At 36.1% G+C, this 22,390-nt stretch overlaps 1 protein-coding gene across 2 annotated transcripts in view; it reads left to right on the top strand.

Annotated features, from left to right (window-relative positions):
- The window catches only part of SLC9A2 (solute carrier family 9 member A2), a 959,164-nt gene that overhangs the window by 802,177 nt on the left and 134,597 nt on the right, over positions 1 to 22,390 (top strand). For both annotated transcript variants that reach the window (XM_044070947.1, XM_044070948.1), the window contains one exon: positions 9,329 to 9,422. In XM_044070947.1, coding sequence (XP_043926882.1) covers positions 9,329 to 9,422 — 94 coding nt within the window. The remainder of the gene's footprint in view (positions 1 to 9,328; positions 9,423 to 22,390) is intronic.

The following is a 22,390-nucleotide window of genomic DNA, read 5'->3' on the forward strand; positions in this document are numbered from 1 at the left end:
GTTATGGTAACTAGTTCAATTTAATTGAATCATGGGCACAGTGGATTTGTATGCTCATTAGATCAAGTGTTTTGTGAGGAGGGTTGTTTTTAAGAACTATTGATTCATCGCAGGATGCCATCTGCTTTGTATGCAGGATTGCAATGCAGTGGGAAGTGGGATTTTCCCTTTCCCCACTGTTTTATGATCACAGAGTTGGTATATAAAATTAGCAGGAGGTTTTGAGGGTGCAGCCCCCCACATAGGGATGCAAGGGATGACAAAGATTTTTCTCATTTTTTGTTTTGCATGCACTGGCGTGAATGCATGCTACATGTGTACCACCAAGTCAATTGAATTAGTTTTGTCCATGACGATGCAATAGTATATGCAGTATATGCTATACATACACATACATACGCACACACACGTGCACACGCACAAGCAAAATGAAAAAAGAAAAAAGATCTGGACTCCAGTGTGTTACTTCTCAGTCTGAGCACCAAACCTTTTGTTTATGCCATCAAAGACAGGATTGAAGAAGGGTTATTGCAGTTGTTTCAACATGTAAAACAAAAGTTTGATATACTCATTTTGACTGTATTAAAGGTCCCAGTGCACAGCTACATTGAAATACTATTTATTTATTTGTCTGTTTATATATTTTTTGAGTTGTAGTACTAATTCTGCCCTGTGTTTTAACAAAAGGTAAGAGATTCATACTCCTAACTATTTATGCCAGGGGAAGGAAGAGAATTTCTCAGTAAAACAATAAAAAGTGATAATAGTCTAGGAATGCTGTCTGTATCAATTACGTCCTGCATCTACTTCCAAAGAGAATAAGTACATCCTTTCATATTTTATTGTCAAAATTCTTTTTATTAAGTTTTCATTGTGTAACAAAAACAATACATGGATGGATAAATACATGAATACATACATACATACATACATACATACATACAGAAACAATAAAAAACAAGCAGCTGGCCCCTGGGCTGACTCCCTGCCTACCACCCATCCTCACCCCCCCCCAACTTATTGGCATGATGAATTTAGGATTATTTCACATTAGAAATCAGGATTATAAGCTATTACTGTATATGACAAAACAATATCTTTATTGTCAAAAAATATGTTAAACTGAAAGCAGACCTGTCTTGGTAAGTTAAGTGCTCTGTGTACACCAGTGCCTTTGGGAGGTAGCAGACCAGGCTTCTTTCAAGTAAGCTCATTTGAAATGTGAAGCCTGATTAAATCCTGTGACTCATAACAGCCCCCACCCCCAAGTCTCAACTCCCATGACCAATGTCCTCTGATGACAGCAAGTGCAGGACAAATGTGAATTGAGGATGGGCTTGAAGGCTATGGGAAGATGGGACTCCATTATACATTCACTTTCATATTACCTCTTTATTCCAGCATGGCTTCCAGTCATCTCATGCCAGTCAGCTGATAAGGGGGGGACATTGTTGTTTTAAACAAGAATGATTATTGTGATAAACTTAATTCATTGTTGCAGGATACATCTACTTTTGTACCTCTGTCTCCTGTGATGGTACATATTTTAAAGGGTAAAATTAAGACCCGGTTAATGAATATGGAGAAGAGTGGTTTGTTAACGCAATCTCAGTATGAATTTCTCCTTATTGATCATCCAAGGATTCCCGAATTCAAGGGATTACCTAAATTGCATAAGGATGGCTCCAACCCTCCCCTGCGACCCATTGTCTCGGGGAGGGGTTGGGCCACGGAAAATGTGTCTATTTGGGTTGAATGTGCTTTAAGACCGGTAGTTGAGTTATATCCCAGGATTTTAAGAGACACTGCATATTTTTTGACCAGTTTGTCTTGTTACATGGTGGGTTTTAATTGTTCATATTACATGTTTGTCACTTTATCTGCGGTGGTGGTGCTGCGGTAGCGTTGTCGCCTCACAGTAAGATGTTGTCCTGTTCAATTCTCAGCTAAAGCGTCTTCTGTGTGGAGACATGCGTGAATGGGTGTACCTTCGTTGAAGGTTGTGCGTCAGGCCTGGCAAGTCAGTACGTAAAAATCTACTGCCAATCATTAGCGGATCGGAGTTCAGCTGTGGCGACCCCTAACCAGGAAAAGCCGAAAGATACAACAACAACATGTTTGTCACTTTGGATGTGAGAAATGTGTTTACTGTCATTGACAATGGCTATGGGTTGAAGGCTATAGGATATGTTTTGGCGAATAAGGCACAATTGGATGATGTCAGCAATGAAAGGATTTGCAGATTGTTGGCTTTAGTACTTGAGCACAATATTTTTATGTGCCAGGGGACTCATTATAGACAGGCACAGGGTGTTGCCATGGGCACACCCTGTGCCAACTCTTATGCCAACCCGGTACTAGCATTTTGGGAGGATGAGGTGCTATTTCAGAAAATACCTCCTTGGTCTGGTAAATTGGGACATTATGTTTGTTTTGTTGATGATGTTTTCTTTTTATGGAAAGGTACAAATGAGGAGGTGTCTTCTTTTGTTGGTTACCTCGAGGGTACTACCGAGTTTTTCAGATTTACCGTCAGTTCTTCAACATCTGGAATTGATTATTTGGATGTACATTTAGCGAACGATGCATTGGGCAGGATTGAAACCATGCTGTACAAGAAGGATTGTTGGAAGAACAGTTTGCTTTCCTTTGATAGTATGCATCCAAGACATACATTTGCGAATATAGTTAAGGGACAGGCTCATAGGATTTCCCAGCTTTGTACCAATGAGGAATGGTTTTATACAGAGACAGATGTCCTCATGGGGAACCTTGTTGATAGAGGATATAACATACAGTTGATAGATAGGTTCATGAAAGAAATTAAAATTAAACGTGATGGTGCCGCTAAACCATGGTACCATAGGGGCACCAGTGGAGAGGTTAACACCAGGCATAATAGGTTTGGTCCTCCACAAGGACAGTTACTGCTTACATACAGCAGTGACATAGGGGAGATTTGTGACATTATCAGACGTAATTGGAAAGTGCTACAATCAGATCATAGGATAGCAGGGATAATTGGGGACAGACCCAGGTTTATTTTTTAGAAGAAATAGGAATTTGAAAGACATGCTTTGTAAGGAACCCTTGGCATGTTCACCCACCACCATGAGAACTGGACGAATAGGGACTTATCCTTGCCATGATTGTAGGGCGTGCATCCATATTTGCACTAATAATTCTTTTGTACATCCCAGGACAAAGCGGATTTATTCACTGAGGGGTTATGCTAACTGTAGAACAAGGAATGTAGTTTATTTAGCTATGTGCCAACTATGTAATTCATATTATGTTGGTAAGACCAATTGTATGCTGAAGGAGAGAATTTTGGGGTATTTGTTTGACATCAGGCATCATGATGTACGCAATGCCCTAGCACAACACATCGAAGAATGTTCTGATCATTTTTTCAAGTTTATGGTGCTACAAGTAATGCACAGTAATATAAGGGGTGGTGATTTAACCAATGAAACTGAGTGTAATGGAACTAAAATGGATCATTAGATTAGGGGCAGACAAGAGCCCTGGTCTGAATGCAACTGTGCCTTTAAAACCTGTTCTGAGGAAAAGGAGGGTAAACCACTAAGTGTGATTGGATAGTATCATGTTTAAATGTTGTTTTTTAACTGCTTTGTATTGTCTGAAGAAGGGCGTGTTTGCCTGAAAGCGCTTACTTTTAATAAATATTTGGTTCAGCTGATTTCATTGTGTGCCTCTGCCATGGTGTCTTTTGCCATATACATATTTTTGGATTTCTTCAGGTTTTTGGCATAGAGACTTTGGTGCTGGATTTCTTAGTTATTAGATTCATCTCTTGCACCTGATCTGAACTGTTGGAGTGCCTTGGCAAACTTAATTCTCATACATTGTTTCAGTCAGTGTTTTTCACAAAATTATCATTATCATCATGTACTCAATCACAAACTGTCCCTCTTACAAGTATTTGTGAAAGTTTATTTTTTTATTTATTTAATTGTTTGCTAAACTGGGTAAGTGGACTAATGCCTACAGATCATTTCCAGCCATAGCCCAGGCCATAAAGGCAGCACTAAGTATTACAGCAGTATATTTGTGCAGAAGGCAGGAGAAAAATCAAAATGAGGGAATACACATGAATTTGGTGAGAACACAGTTTCTTCAGTCTTCTGCTATATACTTAGGTTCATAGGTTGAAAATTAAGTACTATGCTAGCTGCCTTGCAGGCCATTTTTAGCCTAAACAGTTTCCCTTTTTATGCTTGAAATAACCTATCCCATTTGGTTAAAGACTGGCCTTACCCATCCATTGGTCGATAATTAGATATTACCCCTAATGAGAATAACCGGGCTCATACCTTAGATAATTTGAGAGGACCCATGCATGTAATAAAGCATTTAGGAGCTGGGGGGAGTCCTGGTATACATTTTCTGTTTTCTACCCATAGATCTAAGTTGACCTTGAAAATGAACAGGGATGAACTTTGTTTTATTTCAACAAGGAGTCTGTTCCATAGTATCAGTATCCTCTGCGAAATATATTTGTCTCTCCAAATCATTCTGTTGTAGTTGCAGAGGAGGTTTAGATCCCTAGACCAAGTATTGTTTATCCCATTTGACTTGCTGATGTGCAGTAAATCCATCAATAATGGGTCAGAGGATGCCTTGCATGCCAAACACAGAACACTTCTTAGCAATTTGTAGGATACTTGAGTATAATGACAAAGCTTCGAGTCTGTCCATATAGGACATGTTGTTTAGGCCTTGTATCCTTTTAGTTTATAGGTTCATAGGTGTTTACTAGGTTAACGACCACAAGGGCCTTTTTAAGCCTAGCCATGCATCCCCATATCTCTGACGCTAGTAAGACATCTCTATGGGCATTCCAGTTGTTGCATGTGTCTGGACAGATATATCCCAAAGGGGGCATTATATTCAGTGACTGGCCTAATGAGGGCTGAGTTAAGGGGGACAATGACATCCCTAGATCCAGACACAATCCCATCATTTATAAACTGTGCAATATAGAAGGACTTTCTTACAGCAATAGACATGTGTTGGTCAAAATGACTCCCCAAAGGATACAATAATGCATTTTTTGGCATTTAGTTTCATACCATGGTTTTGACAACAGTTATTTATTTGAGACAAACCTTGCAGGATGGCTAAACCATTTGGGTTTTCAATTACTGCTCCCAGCTCATCTGAAAACTTAGTCAGCCAGAGCTCTTTGCTATTGGCTTTTACTTCAGAAAAGTAGATGCCAAACAGGAGAGGTCCTAGCACAGCATCTTAAGGGACTTCACTGGTAACTGGTCTCTTGGTAGAGATAAATTCTACTCTTTTAATTGTCTATGTCCTATCTGTGTGCCAGTTGGCAATCTAGCTGGTGATATAGGGGTTTATTTCCAGTTTATTTTACTTTTCTATTATGCCATAATAGGGAATTGTGCCAATAGCTTTCACCAGGTAGAGGTATGCAGTGATAACGTTTTGCCTTTATCCATTGCTTTGGTGATGTTTTCAAAAAACTCCACCAGGTTAAGTAAGCACAACTTACCCTTGACAAATCCAAACTGAGGTGGGTCTAGTGTTTGGAGGTCCCCCATGTCACGATTGATTAATTCCATGATAAATCTTTCCATGGCTCCATATGAGGCTGGTCAGACTTATGGGTCTGTAATTGTCTGGGTCTGTGGCCAAAATTTCCACTCAAAACTGCTATTTTGCTTCTATCTGCAGTTGCAACAATTATTTCTCTATCATACAGTTGAACAGGTAACATTTTGTCAGACGTCTAGCTGACAAGAAGTTACCTTAAATCACCACATCTATTCATATATATTTTGTTGTTGTTGTTGCTTACTGTTGTTTGTTTTTATAGCTGAGATGGACTGTTCTTCAGTTATTGTTTATAATGACAGTCATTAGCAACCAAACATACAGCCCACATCAGCGAGGCATGCAAATGTCACTTCAAATTAAATACAGTCTTATTATCTTTTGTGATAGTTACTGGAGTGATACAAGAAATAAGATGGTTAATCCAACTTCAATTTTGGGCTGAAAACCCTGTTGAGTCCTCAGCAGTAGCAAATGAATACCATGAGAACATGAGCAACTAATGTGAGCCACACAAGTGGTGTGATACTGCATTATTAATACTAAACTAACCACTAATGCAGTGTATGAAGAAGAAATTTAGTCTGCTCCAACAATGAGACTAGAAGTGACTGCAGAAGTAAGACCTGTGCACTTTGCTGCAGTGGCTCTTGGGAAAATCTCAAAGACCGCATAATGCATGGGGGGTCCCTGTGACAGTGAGAGCCTATAACCTTGATACTCAGCTCCCCCTAGCCAAAACAAACCAACTTAAATTGCAGATACCATATCTCTGTACTGTTATACTAACTTTATTAATCTGTTATATGACCTGTCATTTGAAATTCAGTTTTACATACCATAGATAATCTGAAATATAAAAAAATACACAAATCAATAGCTCCTTTACTGCTTGTTTTAACAGTATTGGGAATACCCATCTTTCAAGAGACATATTGCAAAACTACTGTCCAAATTTGGTCTACTCAACTCAGTCAAGGTAAATATGACATACTTGTGGTCTAACTACATAAACTATGCTATGGCACTAACAAAAGTTTCTTACATTACATAATAACATTTCTGTTTTACAAGACTCTGTTCAGTTTAGCTAAAAACTAAACCACCTCATACTCTTTAAAGTACTAAATATAATAGTAAAATCTAGTGAGACAGCATTAAATCTTGGTCCTTAGACAGCAAATGTCCTTTATTCCAGAGTACAACATAGCCATTTACTAGATATATGAACACTTGCAGCCTAAACATTAAATGGACACAGTTTTAGCTAAGGACTGCATTATATAAACTTAAAATAATTGGAATTACTAACACATGGATTAAACAATAGCTCTGGAATGCCAGACACTATAGAACAAAGCTATACACAAATTGACAGACAGCAGGTCAGGGGCTAGGCAAAGTTGTGGAGTACTAGCTTTAACTGACAATGAAGCAAGCCTGTTCCCAAAACTATCCATGAAGCCTCTTGCAATATCGGCCATACAGCCAAAGTGGTTAAACTTTCATTAGATTGGGACAAGTACAAATATTATTAGCAATAGTGCATATTTCATCATCTTCATCCATCTACATTATTCAGACGACATTGGATAATAAATCAGATACTCAAAAAACAAAAGTACAGACTCCTAAATCTTCATGATATGAATATGGACTGGAGGGAATAATAAAGTATCTAACTAACTAGCCTGAGAAACACATATAATCTAACTCAAGTAGTACCCGATTCCTACATCTACAGAAGATAATTTAATAACTGAGCTCATTAACTGGAGTAACCAAACAAAGCCAACCGTGGGTAAATCCAGCATTTCCCACACCCAGCCATGGGTTATTGCTATTGAATAATGATATTATTTAAGAAAAAAACTTACTTTTCTTAAATGATGTCCTTGTATAATGGTGCTGTGGTGCTCTTCCACTTTAATTTTATGTCTTGGTTGCTTGATGTACTGTTCATGTGTATGGGACTTACATTCTCAGCTTACACAGTACACCGGTGGTTTGGAAAGAGATGGAGATAGGGAACATGTTCGTAAGCTATAGTGTCATCCAGCCATGATGTTCTGCATACAGGAACAATCAGGTGCATTTTTGTATTTATTATTTTTTTTAATGTACTCAATTCTTCTTGATTGCAGAACATCATGGCTGACTTAATAGCTTACAAACACCTTCCGGATCTACTATGCTGTTTGATGGCTGGAAGCATAGGTCTCATCCTCTTAGAGCAAGAAATCTGGACAAAGCCATAAATAATGGGGGGATAAAGGTCCAAAAGTAGAGAGAGTTTTTAAGTATTGCTGTTACAAATTAATTTCCTGAAGGGTATGAAGTCCGAAACTCAAATGTATGTCATTTTCTAACTTTAACCTTCAATGATTTGCCAAAAAACACATACACTTTTATGAGAAACAGACAAAAAACCTCAATGATACTTTAGCAGCTGGACTTTTACTGTCAGTATATTCTTGATTTACAATGAGCACACTGGTTGGTCTGAATAATCAGCGTGCTTGTTTTTTAATGTTAATGGCCAGTCATTTCATAATATGAATATATCTCTCCTAAGTCATTGTTTAATTTCATTGGAACCTTGCTGCAGCTCATTAATACGTTCTTTCTTACTTTTTATGTTGAAAAAGGGCAGCCAGTGGCACACTGAACATGTTTTATATTGTTTGTGTGTTATAATATTTTGTTCATGTACAATAAAAACAGGAATGGTTCAAGAATAATGTTACCTAAACTGTGTTTTCTAGAGTGCATATAAAAAATAACCAAATAAAAGAGCTGACCCTTGTGATGAACTGCTGGACATTACTAGGATAAAGGACAACACAAAAACTAGATTCAACTGCTAAATCAATTTTTGGTAAATCTTACTGAAATGGTGTACCATAAAACTGACATATGGACTGATGATAGTACTATCTTCTAAATTGAAATCAAAGCAGCTGTCAAGTGTCAAATTCAATTTGATATTGATCCTGAAGACAGTGTGCATGGCAACCCTCACTACTAGATAAGAATCATCCTACAAAACAGTTGTAAGTAATGAGGGCTAAACTACATACAGCTACAACTGGTAAAATTCAGCTGCATGCAGGACAAGTCCCTAAAGAAAGTACTATTCAGCAATATTCTGGAAAAGAGACCTGTAGCTGTAACAGAGTGTATACTCAAAAGCATAGTTTCAAACAAAGCATTTTGTCTAAAAAAAACCAGAAAAAAAGGATATTGTTTTTGTAGAAGATGCTAATGCCAAATTGTATTACTAATTCTGTGTTTACTCTACACACCTTTTTAAATTATTTTAATTTTGCTGCAACAGTGGGAAATGTCTCTGAAAATTAATTTATGTTACATCTGAACAATGTGTATATCTGCTTCATATATTTTAAGTAACACCCTGCATTCCCTAATTGACTTTATTAGTTATTGTTTTGTTGATTTTTCCATTTCTTTGTATTACTCATTAAATTAGTTTAACAATCATGTTGTTGTGATCAGATAGTTATCTGCTGTGTCTCTGTTGTATCCCTTGTAGTCAGGATTGTGCCACTTTTTGTTTCACACGTATTTGTTGTTTATTGACCATTGAGCTAAGATCATTGTACTGAGTTATAATTTTGGATTCACAGTGAAATTAAACTGCACACAATAGAAGTGCACAGAATCATACCACTCATTGAGTCATTTCTTTCCTTAATCAACCATGCAGAAGCAGAAAAGAAATTAAGGTAACCTTTACAGATGAAGAATCAGACAGACTACGGGAAATGTTGTCAAAAAGTCTATACAACATTAGGCGAAGAGTAAGTTTAGAAACATCCCATGTTTAATTGTTGTTGAAATGAAAACGATTATAGAATGACATTATGTGCAATTAGTGCTATGCTGATTTTTTAGTGTTTTGCAGTTTTTTGGAGAGTAGTTATTCTATTTATGATTTACAAAACAGACTAGAAAAAAGTTATTATTTTCTTATTAACTGAATGAAGTACATTATGTAGTGGATGAAAGCGCTTAGTCTGCATTTATTTTATTTCATTAAAGTGTATTTTAACTTTTTATATGAACGAGTCATTTGCATTTTTCATCTGAGGAATCTTGTGCAATTGTTCAGCATTACTCAATACTTTTATTGCTGTCGTAGTTGTTGGAGGAACGTTTGGATTGTGTACTCTTGAATGACGTACAGCTTATGGTGAAGATGAACATAAAAGAACAACAGACTCCTTACATTCAAGATTTTCTCCTCCTCTTTTTTCCTAGGATCAAATGACCACACCATGAAAATGTAGTTGTGACCAGCGCAAAGTAAGGGTTTTATATTGCTGAAGTGTTGTGGGTCATATTCTCTTTAAATCAAGATACTTTATATTTTTCTTGGTGGGACTGCAGCACAGAGTCATATATTACATTGACTGGATGTCATGTTAGGTTATCATTCTCTATTTAACTTATGCATAGTGCGCAGTTTGTGATGAAATGGGAGGTAGAAAGAAAGCTTCACATTTGGCTGACTGTCACAGCACAGACTTGAAGTATATGATACTCCATGAAGAGCAAAGAAAAAATTTCAGTCATAAAGAGAACATTAAAAGAGAGTACTAAAATGTGAAAATGTGTTATAAGCCAAATAGAATTGTCAGCATAAAGTGCAACTGTATAGATAACTTACCATAACAGTACATGCTCTAATAGATCACTGTTGCTGTAGTCCTTAAAGATGGGATGTATCCTGCCAGTAATACTGTACATCCAGCCTGTCTACAAAGCTCCAGGCACCTTTATTGCACTTTATTGTATTTGTAACATGAGTGAACATTTCCGTAATTCAAAAGAATAGTTATGTGCAGCAATGATTGAGTCCCATAAGTGAGCAGTAAAGAGAAGGGATATTTTTCTAGGCTTTGTCACTGAAACATGTACAAGTTGACTCCTTAATGAGGTGGTCTTTATATTCTTTTCTGAAAGCTTGCATGTCGGATTGTTGCCTGGTTTTTGAAGAAACGAAAACAGTGAGTGAGAAGGTCACTGAAAAAACAATCAGAAAAAGCAAAATGTAAACTCCAGCAAAGCTAGAACTTCCAATGAGTGACATCCCAAACCTCTTGTATCAGAGGCACATGGGATATATGCAAATGAGCCTATGAACATCAGGTGTTTCAGCTAATTGGTGATTCTGAATGCCCATGACTTGTTTCATTGTTTTAATGGACAATTTCAGGCCAATAAAGCCAAACCCACTAGCTGTGGATATGCATATTTCGGCCTTGTTATGACCTCATCAGCACAGCACAAGTAGAGTGTTTGACTAAGCATTAGAAACACAGCTTTGCTGGAGTTTTCATTTTGCTTTTACTGATTGTTTTTTCAGTGACCTTCTCACTCACTGTTTTAGTTTGTTATTTGGGATATTTTTGCGGTGACCCTAATGATAATGGACATCAGCTGGGTATAACAGCCCTGTGTTTCTAATGCTTAGTCAAACACTCTGCTTGTGCTGTGCTGATGAGGTCATAACAAGGGCAAAATATGCATATCCACAGCTAGTGGGGTTTGGATTTATTGGCCTGAAATTGTCCATTTAAATGACAAAACAAGTCATGGGCATTCAGAATCACCAATTAGCTGAAACACCTGATGTTCATAAGGTTCATTTGCATATATCCCATGTACCTCTGATACAAGAGGTTAGGGAGGTCACTCATTGGAAGTTCTATCTTTGCTGTTTTTGAAGAAAGATAATTCCAACAGATGGGCTGAGTTTACAGAAAGCTCTCTCACCTACTAGTGTTTTGAATCCCAGTCTGCCTAGGTATGGGGAGCCATCAGGGTTTTCCTAGCGAGAGTAGTTTTATTCTTTAAATTGTAATTTTAACTTCAGAGGGGGACAGTTGTCCAGTTGTCTTATTTAATGATTTTCAACAGCAGTGTGCTAAATATTAGGGTAGCGCTAAAATTTTGTGAGTAGCCAGTTAATACATTTAAGCAGGCTGCAGTGGTGGACATTTTGTTCAGAGACAAGGGCAAATCTCTCAGACTTATTTAAAGTGGATTGGACAGTCCATGTGTTAGCAGTGGAGTGGTTAAGTAAGACATGGCAGACCATATTCAGTTCTGGGAATAAATGCAGTGGGCTTTCTTGTTGAGGGAGATAGATTAATTTATACAATTTTTGTCAAATCGGGTATGACTAAAAACATGTTTATATGATTGGAGAAGCTATGACTAGGGTCTACAGTCAAATGAAGGAAAGTTTTTTTTTCAATGCAAATAATTGAAGGATCGTGACTTTTTCGATGAAAGCCACTTTTAGTGAATGGGAAGTATTGTACTTTCTCCACTTTTGTGTGAAAGTTGGGGGGTGGGGCTTCAACCACCAAGTGGTATGGAAGGGCTTGTCTTCCGGTGGCAAAAAAAAATCTTGAAATTGTTTTCACTGAAAGTGGTTTTCAGTGAATCACATTTGTGCATTTCCATTGAGGACTAATTAATTTGCTCTATGCCATTATGAATAAGGCTGCCATTCTCAGTGATTTGCATGGGACCTTGATCACCCTCTGCCTGGTTACAAAGGCCATTACATTGATTTCAGTTGGATTAACTATGAGATAGTAAGAGAACATCAAGTAGCACAGTAAGCTGAGTTTAGCTTGCAGCTTATGCTGCAGTTCTGTATGCCTCTTGTATGTCTCCATTAAAAGGATGTCTTCAGCATACATATGTGTTGTAGGGTTGGAGAGATCACTAGCTAGGTCACTGATAAATTGTGATAAAATATGGATCTTAGCTCCTAGCCCTTTGGTTTCCCAGTAAGTAGAATGCCTGTATCTGAGAGGGAGTCATTGAAGTATACCTTGAACGTTCTGCTGGATAGGTAGGTGGCAGACCATTGTGGAGTATTGTTACCATATTTAATCTCTCTCAGTTTATTAATCAAAAGATTGTGATTTGCTGTTTTAAAAACTCTTATCAAGTCTGTTGATAGTAGTCCACTGTCCACTGTCTGCATTGCTGTACATGTGGTTGGTGGCTGTATAAAGGGGTCTGATAGTAATGAGGCCATTGCTGAAGCCATATTGCTTACCTTAAAGTAAGCCATATTGAATAATGTGATTGAATAGTTTTTTGCAGGTTAGCTTTTTTGAAAATCTAAGCCAGTGGACAAAAGACAGATATAGATCTGTAATCAGTGCATATCCTTCGATGGGTAGTCTTTGAGAGAGGTATAATAATAATAGCATGTTTGAAGTGGTTTGGAAAAATTCAGTTGACAGCAACAAGTTATACATTTGTTTTAGAGATTTTAATATGAAAGCTGTGGCCACTCTGAGGAAGGCAAGATGCAATTTCGAGAATATGTCTTAAAAACTCAAATTTAGAGATTCTACTGACTTTTTTACCACCTTTACTGACAAGTGTTTGATGTAGCAGGTTGGAGAACAGACTGCCAGTGTTGAAAGCTGTAAGTTTTCAAGACTGTTTGGCATTAGGTCAGGCAGTTGTCATAGTGATGGTAAAATCATAATCAAATAAATAATGATGCACAGGAGGAAGTTGCTACAGTTACATGTAAAAGTATTGTTAGTATTAGAGAATGGTGGAGATTTTTATATTTTGAGTGGGTGACATTAACTGTGAGATGATTAATTATTCTGCAGAAATGTTTGGGGGAAGATAAAAAAGGTCTGTTGTCTGTCTGTAAGGAAGTTCATTTATACAGTTTAGTTGCTATTCTGGCTTGTTTTTCTAAGGCTGAGATACCACTGGTGTAATTGTATAGGGGAATTCTTTTCCACAAGAAAGGACAAATAGATCCACACTAGAGTGAATGATTTAGCGCTTTCGTTTTTTAATAAAAACTTCATCAGAATCACAACCAATACATACACTGACCCAATAAATACCCTCACCCTTACAAAATTAGCATACATAATTACTGACATCATCATCAATTAATAAAAAACACACATATACAAATCAGTTAAAGTTCCATGTGCATATACTAAAAGTTGGAACGCAACCATTAGCCCATAAACTCCACACCATAACATAATGTATTGCAACACCAATATTATTGTAAATAGCCCTCTGTTTTTAACCTAAGGATAGAACTAACTGAAATGTTAGAATTCAGCCCTGGATAGTGTGATGCGTTTGTTTTAAGTTGCCATCTTAATTCTTTAGACGCTAAAACATCATTAAGTGGACCACCTCTGTCTCCTAAAATGACTTGATCGAGCACAGAAAATTTAAAAGAATGTCCATGGTTATTAATAACGTGTACAGCCAATACATTTTTTATATCTTGTTTCTTGATGTCATAAAGATGTTGGTATATTCTACTCCTAAGGGCATTAATAGTTTTACCAATATAAAAACAGGGGCATTTGGTGCACTTCCCTATATAAACTACTGCCTTGCTACTACATGTAAACTTCTTTTTATGTTTAAAACTGCCAAAATTGGGTATGAATATTTCTTTCCCTTCGATAATAACTTGACATTGTGAACAAAATCCACATTTAAACATACCCATAATACCAGAATATTGTTCCATGTTATTCTCCAACATATTTTTAATGGTAGTATCCTTTTTATAAATTATATTAGGTCTTGACCCTACAATATTAAGCAACTCTTCATCGGTATTGAATAAATTCCAATTGTGCTGAACAATATTAACTATGTTATTGTAATGAATATTATACTTAAAAATACCTACTTTATTGAACATATTGCTCTCAACATTAGTATTTACCACAGTAGTATTAATACCTTTGCCTAGTAAAGGAAAAAAGGTACCATTTTCCCTTTTATCCATGACCTCTTGGAAGATGTTGTCCACATATTCACCGGGATATCCTCTGTTGATTAACATCCCCCTGAGTACCTTGATTTGGTCCAGGAATTCATAATTCTCTGAAACCATCCTGGCCAATCTAACCCCCTGTCCCTTTACTAATGCCTTCTTTTGGTGAATAGGGTGGAAACTACTGAAGTGCAATAGTGTGTTGGAATAGGTGGGTTTTCTGAATATCGTGGTCTCAAATCATTGTTCTACTGTATTTTTATAAATAGTAATGTCCAAATAGTTGATTTTTTCATATGAAAAGACATGTGAAAATTTCAAAAAATCAGTACTGACCTCAATAAATTCAAGAAATTTATCAAGTTGGTCTTTAGTATCATCCCATATAATTAAAATGTCATCCAAATACCGACCATAGAATTTCCAGCATTTTGCAAATGGGCTGGAGAAAATAAACTCTGTTTCCCAAAAGGCTAGGACAGAGTTTGCAAATATGGGGGCACAGGTTGCCCCCATTGCTACACCATTACACTGTTTAAAAAGCTGCTCCTTAAATACAATGATGTTAGTCTGTAAGACAAGTTCCATTAATGTTCTTATAGTCAAAATGTGATTATGTTCATAGTCAGTGTGACGACATAAATAAGAATAGAACCATTCAATACCAATTTCATGAGGGATGATAGAAAACAAATCTTTTACATCTATGGTAACAAATATAAGGCTATACTTATATATTTCCTTGTTAAGTTTCTTTAAAAGGTCCCAAGAATCTTTAATAATCCACTGACAATTGGCCAAGACGTCCTTGAGTTGGATGTTAATAAATCTAGCTATAAAATAAGTTTTGGATGCCTTGGCATCCACAATAGGCCTAAAGGGGGGGGGGGGGTTTCCTAAGATCTTTATGAATCTTCGGGATACAGAAGATTGTAGGTGTTGTTGGCGATTTTACTACCATAAAGGACTGTTCATCCAGTGAAATTTGTCTATTAAGAAGTAATTCTCCAAAATCAAATCCACCCTTCTATATAAAATGTTCTTCTCATTAACACTGATTTGACAATATGTGTCTGAATGTAGAATCTCAAACATTTTCTCTATGTATGTATTTCTATCCATAATAATCAGCCCACCCCCTTTATCAGGTTTCATAGTTCTTATAGTGTGATTATCACAAACACTTTTTAGTATATCCATTTCGGATCTAGTTAGATTCATTATGACATCCACACTATTAATTTCTTTAAATAATCTCCGAATGTCCAATTCACACATTTTTTCAAATGTTTGTACAATAGGGCAAAGGGGGGGGGGGGTTGAATGCACTTGATTTTTTACAAGGATTACCGCCCATACCATGACTACAGTCCTTAAACCAAAACTTAAAATTCAATTTCCTTGTATATAATTTCAAATCAATAAGGGCATCATCAAGACCACCCGTTCTGCTAGGAACAAAAGATAACACTTTCTCAAAAATGTCAGTGATATTATCCTGAAAAGACACATTACTATAGTTATAAATCATGAAATCAGCATTCTTGTTACTAATTATTTTAGGGAATGCACCATCTTGGTCAATATCATTAATCCACAGTACCCCACTAGTTAGGGGATGTTGACTTTCCCCCCGTAGTTCCGGTAATATTGTTTTTTTCCCCCCCTCTCTGATTCTTTAATCGTTCTGATCTCCTCAGAGGGGGAAACTCTAAAGGGTCATCTCTAAAACCATTATCATCGTTAAATACATAGTTGTTGTCAAATTCATTACTAACAGTATTGTTCTTACTTTGACTGAGGGGGGGAGGGGGGTATCCTCTATTCTCAGCATACTCTTTTTCATCCCTTCTCAGCTTCCCCTCCTTCCTGCTGTTCAATTCACTAATATAATGATCCACATTTTTGAAAATATTGTCATATTCCAGTTTTTTATATTCAAACAACAAATCAGATTGAATAAGGTTGTTCGTATGTACAATTTTATCATTAAATATGTCCATTTTCCTATCATTGTCTTTTATAAGACAATCAAGTAATTCACAACCATGCCGGCTGAAAAGTTTTACCAGTTCCTGATGTAATTCAGAGTCCTTCTGTAATCCAGTCGGGTAGCGCCATAAACTGAGCCCTTTTGGAATCTGCTCCCATCGTAAACACTCCCAAAGATAGCTGTTTTCTAATTGCAGTTTCCTAAAGTCATAAATGTAGTTTTCTAGAACACAAATTTGTTCATTAAGTGAACCGTTAGAATTGTTGTTATTGGTAGAGTTAGAACACCAATTACGGTCTTCTTGTAGCCATCAAGAGAGTGTCGGTCTTCTGTTGTATGACGAGCAGCCTCTTTTGTTGTCCGCCTGTGTAGGAGTCCGTTCACTTTCTCGTTCCAACGACACCACTCTATCGGCGCCTTGTCTTTGCCATTGGGCTGGTGTGATATCCATGTTAACAGTATCATCACCAGTATTTCTGCTAGTCCTTCTAAAATCCGAAGCGGGAAAAACCCGCGAATTTTCAAACAGTTGCTGTTATTGGGTCAGTTTCTCCATGGATAATACCAAACTGTTGACTGTTGAGTTCAGAGTTTGAATAGATGTTAACAAAGAAGAAAATAAGGGTGAATCCACTCCATCCCTTCGCTCCATATTAAACTTGAAGCACCACCACAACCAAAAATTGATAATCCACAAGAAAGGACAAATAGATCCACACCAGAGTGAGTAATTTAGCGCTTTCATTTTTTAATAAAAACTTCATCAGAATCACAACCAATACATACACTGACCCAATAAATACCCTCACCCTTACAAAATTAGCATACATAATTATTGACATCATCATCAATTAATAAAAAACACACATATACAAATCAGTTAAAGTTACATGTGCATATACTAACCAGACCACTATATTCAGGAAACCCACCTATTCCAACACACTATTGCACTTCAGTAGTTTCCACCCTATTCACCAAAATAAGGCATTAGTAAAGGGACAGGGGGTTAGATTGGCCAGAATGATTTCAGAGAATTATGAATTCCTGGACCAAATTAAGGTACTCAGGGGGATGTTAATCAACAGAGGATATCCCGGTGAATATGTGGACAGCATCTTCCAAGAGGTCATGGATAAAAGGGAAAATGGTACGTTTTTCCTTTACTTGGCAAAGGTATTAATACTACTGTGGTAAATACTAATGTTGAGAGCAATATGTTCAATAAAGTAGGTATTTTTAAGTATAATATTCATTACAATAACATAGTTAATATTATTCAGCACAATTGGAATTTATTCAATACCGATGAAGCTCAGTCCAAAAAGATGCGTGACTTTCCAACGAGCAATAAAATGAAAGTAGAAATTCAAACAAATAAATCCATGTAAGTTAGCAAATTGTTTATTCCAATTCTTCAGACTCTTTACACAAACTAAAACTTTGAACATCACTTTTAAAACCAACAAAAGCTTGTGATAGGATCTCTATAATCACATGTTTCCTTCATTTAAAAATACAGTAACCCATTAAACTCAGTTCCATGAATGTTACCTTGTTCAGCTAAGAAAAATACTGGTATATTAAAAGTAAGAACTGAATAGTTCAAAATAAACATACATAAAAAACATACATAAAAACATACATAAAAATGCATCGGTGCCCAAACATACATTATATTATATTAAACAATTGAGTATATCTCAGAGCCTTGTCATATTTACTTATCATCTCATGGTGCTTTAGGAAAATCTCGTACTGAGCTTTCAGGCAGTATATATCAAAAAGCCATTTCAGACTTGGTTAGTATAACCCAAACTGCTTGTAATGCACATATTTACAAAGTGTGACTTTAGATATTTCCGTGTTTTACTGGAAGTTCATACTATCCAGAGTAGACGAAACAGTCAACAATTACAGGTGGTTAAAACATGTATCACATTAGTTAGGCTATTCTCGTATAAATCAAAAGTTAAAACAGTTTTTCAAAATTACTTATTTTCTGCAGACTCTGAAACGCTTTTAAAAATCACAGCACAACAAAGTAATGTGCCTGGTTAATTCTTGAATGCAAAACAAAGAACTTATTCATAGCGTTCATAAAATAAACATTGTGTCTATTTAAAAATTAGGCTTACAACAGGCATAAGTACATGGCTTTTCAATAGCTGTCCATTAGTTCATGCCTTAGTCTCTTCAATCTCCGTTAATAAACAGGGACATTTGACATTTCAGGATGTGAACGTAACTTACAAAAATGTGGGTGGAAGAATGCTTCAACAATAAACGAAGCAACAAAACGTCTATATGGAAACAGAACAATATCTTAATAATTAACTTGACTCACAGATCCACAATGGTGGAAATAAGCACACTGACTTAAGCAACCATTAATTGCACTTTATAATTGTTACATCCTTGATACCCAAATTTAAAATATAGACATTGTGAAATGTTAAAACTCTTATGTGGTGAAGCGGAAAATGTAGGGAAGGAATACATGAGGGGAAAATGGGAAGTATTTTGGCACATATATTCTGTTAATCCCGAATGGCATCCTGAGGTGTCTTACATTAGTTTTTATAAACAGTACTATTTCAATACTAAATATATGTGTGCAAAGATTCATTTCTTATGACAAATGTTGAAAGTATATGAAATGCCTACAATATGTCTGAGTATATAGATAGGTCATCTACACCATGGTCATAATGTTGTGAGGAAAATGTACCTAACTAATGTGGAATTTAGAACAGTTAGTGGGAGATCTCTTTACGTAATCTTCTACTTTTCAAAAATGGCTTTATTTGGATTTTATCGTTAAGGCCTGGTGGTTTATCGGACCTTAATCTTATGATCCATCTTGTTTCTTGTTCTAAAGTTCTGTTAATTAGATCACCACCTCTGAATCCTTCATACACACATTGAATGGCACAGAACTTAAAGGAATGACTGGTACCAGTTGAACTTTTATGTCTAGCCAATGCATTGGTTTCTGTACCTACTCTAAGGTAATCCTCTCCTTAAATGATCTATTTGTTTTCCCTATGTAGTAACTATTACATCCTAAACATTTAGCCATATATATGACATTTTACTTTCACAGTTGGTGTTAGTGTTAAAATTGTAAATGCGTCCTGTAGTAGGGTGCTCAAAACTAGTTTCTTTATTAATATAAATACATTGATTGCAATGACCACAGGGTACTGTGTTTCTATTCACTGTCAACCTGTTAACTAGTGGATGTCTTGGTCTACATAGGATACTCTTCAGATTGGGAAGGTTTTTATAAGCTATACGAGGTGTGGGGCCAGCAATCTCACTAACTTCTATATCTGAATTCAAAATACCCCAGTGTTTCTTCATAATGCTTTTCACTTGCAGGCTCATTTTACTAAAAGTAAGGTTAGCTCTAATACCGATGAAGAGTTGCTTAATATTGTAGGGTCAAGACCTAATATAATTTATGAAAAGGATACTACCATTAAAAATATGTTGGAGAATAACATGGAACAATATTCTGGTATTATAGGTATGTTTAAATGTGGATTTTGTTCACAATGTCAAGTTATTATTGAAGGGAAGGAAATATTCATACCCAATTTTGGCAGTTTTAAACATAAAAAGAAGTTTACATGTAGTAGCAAGGCAGTAGTTTATATAGGGAAGTGCACAAAATGCCCCTGTTTTTATATTGGTAAAACTATTAATGCCCTTAGGAGTAGAATATACCAACATCTTTATGACATCAAGAAACAAGATATAAAAAATGTATTGGCTGTACACGTTATTAATAACCATGGACATTCTTTTAAATTTTCTGTGCTCGATCAAGGCATTTTAGGAGACAGAGGTGGTCCACTTAATGATTAGAGTCTAAAGAATTAAGATGGCAACTTAAAACAAACGCATCACACTATCCAGGGCTGAATTCTAACATTTCAGTTAGTTCTATCCTTAGGTTAAAAACAGAGGGCTATTTACAATGATATTGGTGTTGCAATACATTATGTTATGGTGTGGAGCTTATGGGCTAATGGTTAAGTTCCAACTTTTAGTATATGCACATGGAACTTTAACTGATTTGTATATGTGTGTTTTTTATTAATTGATGATGATGTCAGTAATTATGTATGTTAATTTTGTAAGGGTGAGGGTATTTATTGGGTCAGTGTATGTATTGGTTGTGATTCTGATGAAGTTTTTATTAAAAAACGAAAGCGCTAAATCATTCACTCTGGTGTGGATCTATTTGTCCTTTCTTGTGGATTATCAGTTTTTGGTTGTGGTGGTGTTTCAAGGGAATTATTTTCCCATATTTTAGCTCATTTCCAGTATTTGTAATGGAGGGTATAGGAAGGGGCATTTTTGTCCCCTTAGTCTTCTAAAAACTGTATGGAAGATGGCATCTGGGTCTGGTATGAGTACATTCAGAAAGACAAGAAGTGCCTTATTGGGACAGTTGATGGTGTATATGAGGGACCAGTCTGTTGCCTAAAGGTGAGAATTAAGTAGAGCCTGTTTGGATTCTGCTATGGTTTTGAATGAAACCAATTGGGGAAGTTTCCTTTTGAATCTGAATGACTGCAGTAGTGGAATCAGGCAGTGACCATTTAAATTGTTTGGAAGTACTTCAATAAATCTGTGTTTAATGTTAATTATTATGTGAGCTAAGGTCGAACTGATTCTTGAATTTTTGTTTGTCATAGCTGATGAACTGTTTGCCCTAGATTGTGGTGTAGTAGCATCTGCTTTAGTTTGGTATTAATTTTGAGGTCTCCTAGGACTATGGTCTTATTTTTAATTCTATTTGGGTGTATTTCTAGGGTAGTAACTCTTGAGGGAGGATGTATATCAGCTATACTTACATAAAGTAGGGTGTGCTTTCATAATAGAAGTTTAGCTAAAATCCAGTTTGGAGAGTGATTGTTAGAAGAGTCCTTAAAATTTTAAGCAATTTCTAGGAAGATATTGCTGCTTATAAGCAATGCAATACCACTATCCTGCCTGTTTCCTTTTATTATCATATAGAAGATTGCAGTGCAACTGGATGGACTGCGAGAGGCACAATTAATCCTGAAGCCTTATTTCTGTGACACTCTGTATATGAGTTTTATTCCTTAAGCAACCAGAGCTCAAGGAGGCCCATTTGTTATTCAGGATATCGGCATTAGGTTAAGCAATTTTAAGTCATTGATTTTTGGGGGTGGGGGGCATAAAGAGACTGCTGTTATAAGAAACTTGAAGGATTATTACTATTAATTATTGAAAGTGAGTTATTAACTAATGTATATTGGATATCTAACCCATTAGTTACACGGATGCCTCCAGCCTTTAAGACCTTTAAGGAAAGGTAATACAGTTTCCAAAGGAATTCATAATCTACTTGGTTGTTATTTGAGTATTATAGAGTAGTATGAACTGTACTTTGAGATGTTTTTTGTAATAAAGATGAATTTGCATGCACAGTCCCATACTAGGGAGAGGGGTGATATCTTGAAGTTGTGAATGATATTAAGCAGAGTATTATGGTCAAAGGGACATGTGTAAGTTAGAGTAAGTAGGATTAGTAACGTAGTAAGGAGTACTGCTGCTGAAAAGGAAGGTTTCAAAGTGGTCATTTTAAGTTTTATCAGATTTGAAGTGTGATGGGAGGATGTTTTATACTACAACATACAAATGAATACACATATCACTTTTATTTAAAATGACATATTATGCTTAGGCCTGAAATCACAAGATGCATATTTTGGAAACATTTTCTGATTATGTACTTAAAATGTCTGTCCACTAACTAGACATGTCATTGTGGTTACATGAAATTTCTCTGTTTGAAGTTGCATACTCAAAGCAGAAATATTAAGCGTACTGTTGTTAGTCTATACCTGATAGGTTATAAATTATGCAACCCAATAATTATGGACTGATAAGTTATAGAAATTAATGTGTCTTCTTGATTTTAAACTTTA

The sequence above is a fragment of the Protopterus annectens genome, chromosome 5.part0 (genome assembly GCF_019279795.1).
Source record: "Protopterus annectens isolate FY-2018-M chromosome 5.part0, PAN1.0, whole genome shotgun sequence".
Classification (NCBI taxonomy): Eukaryota; Metazoa; Chordata; order Ceratodontiformes; family Protopteridae; genus Protopterus; species Protopterus annectens.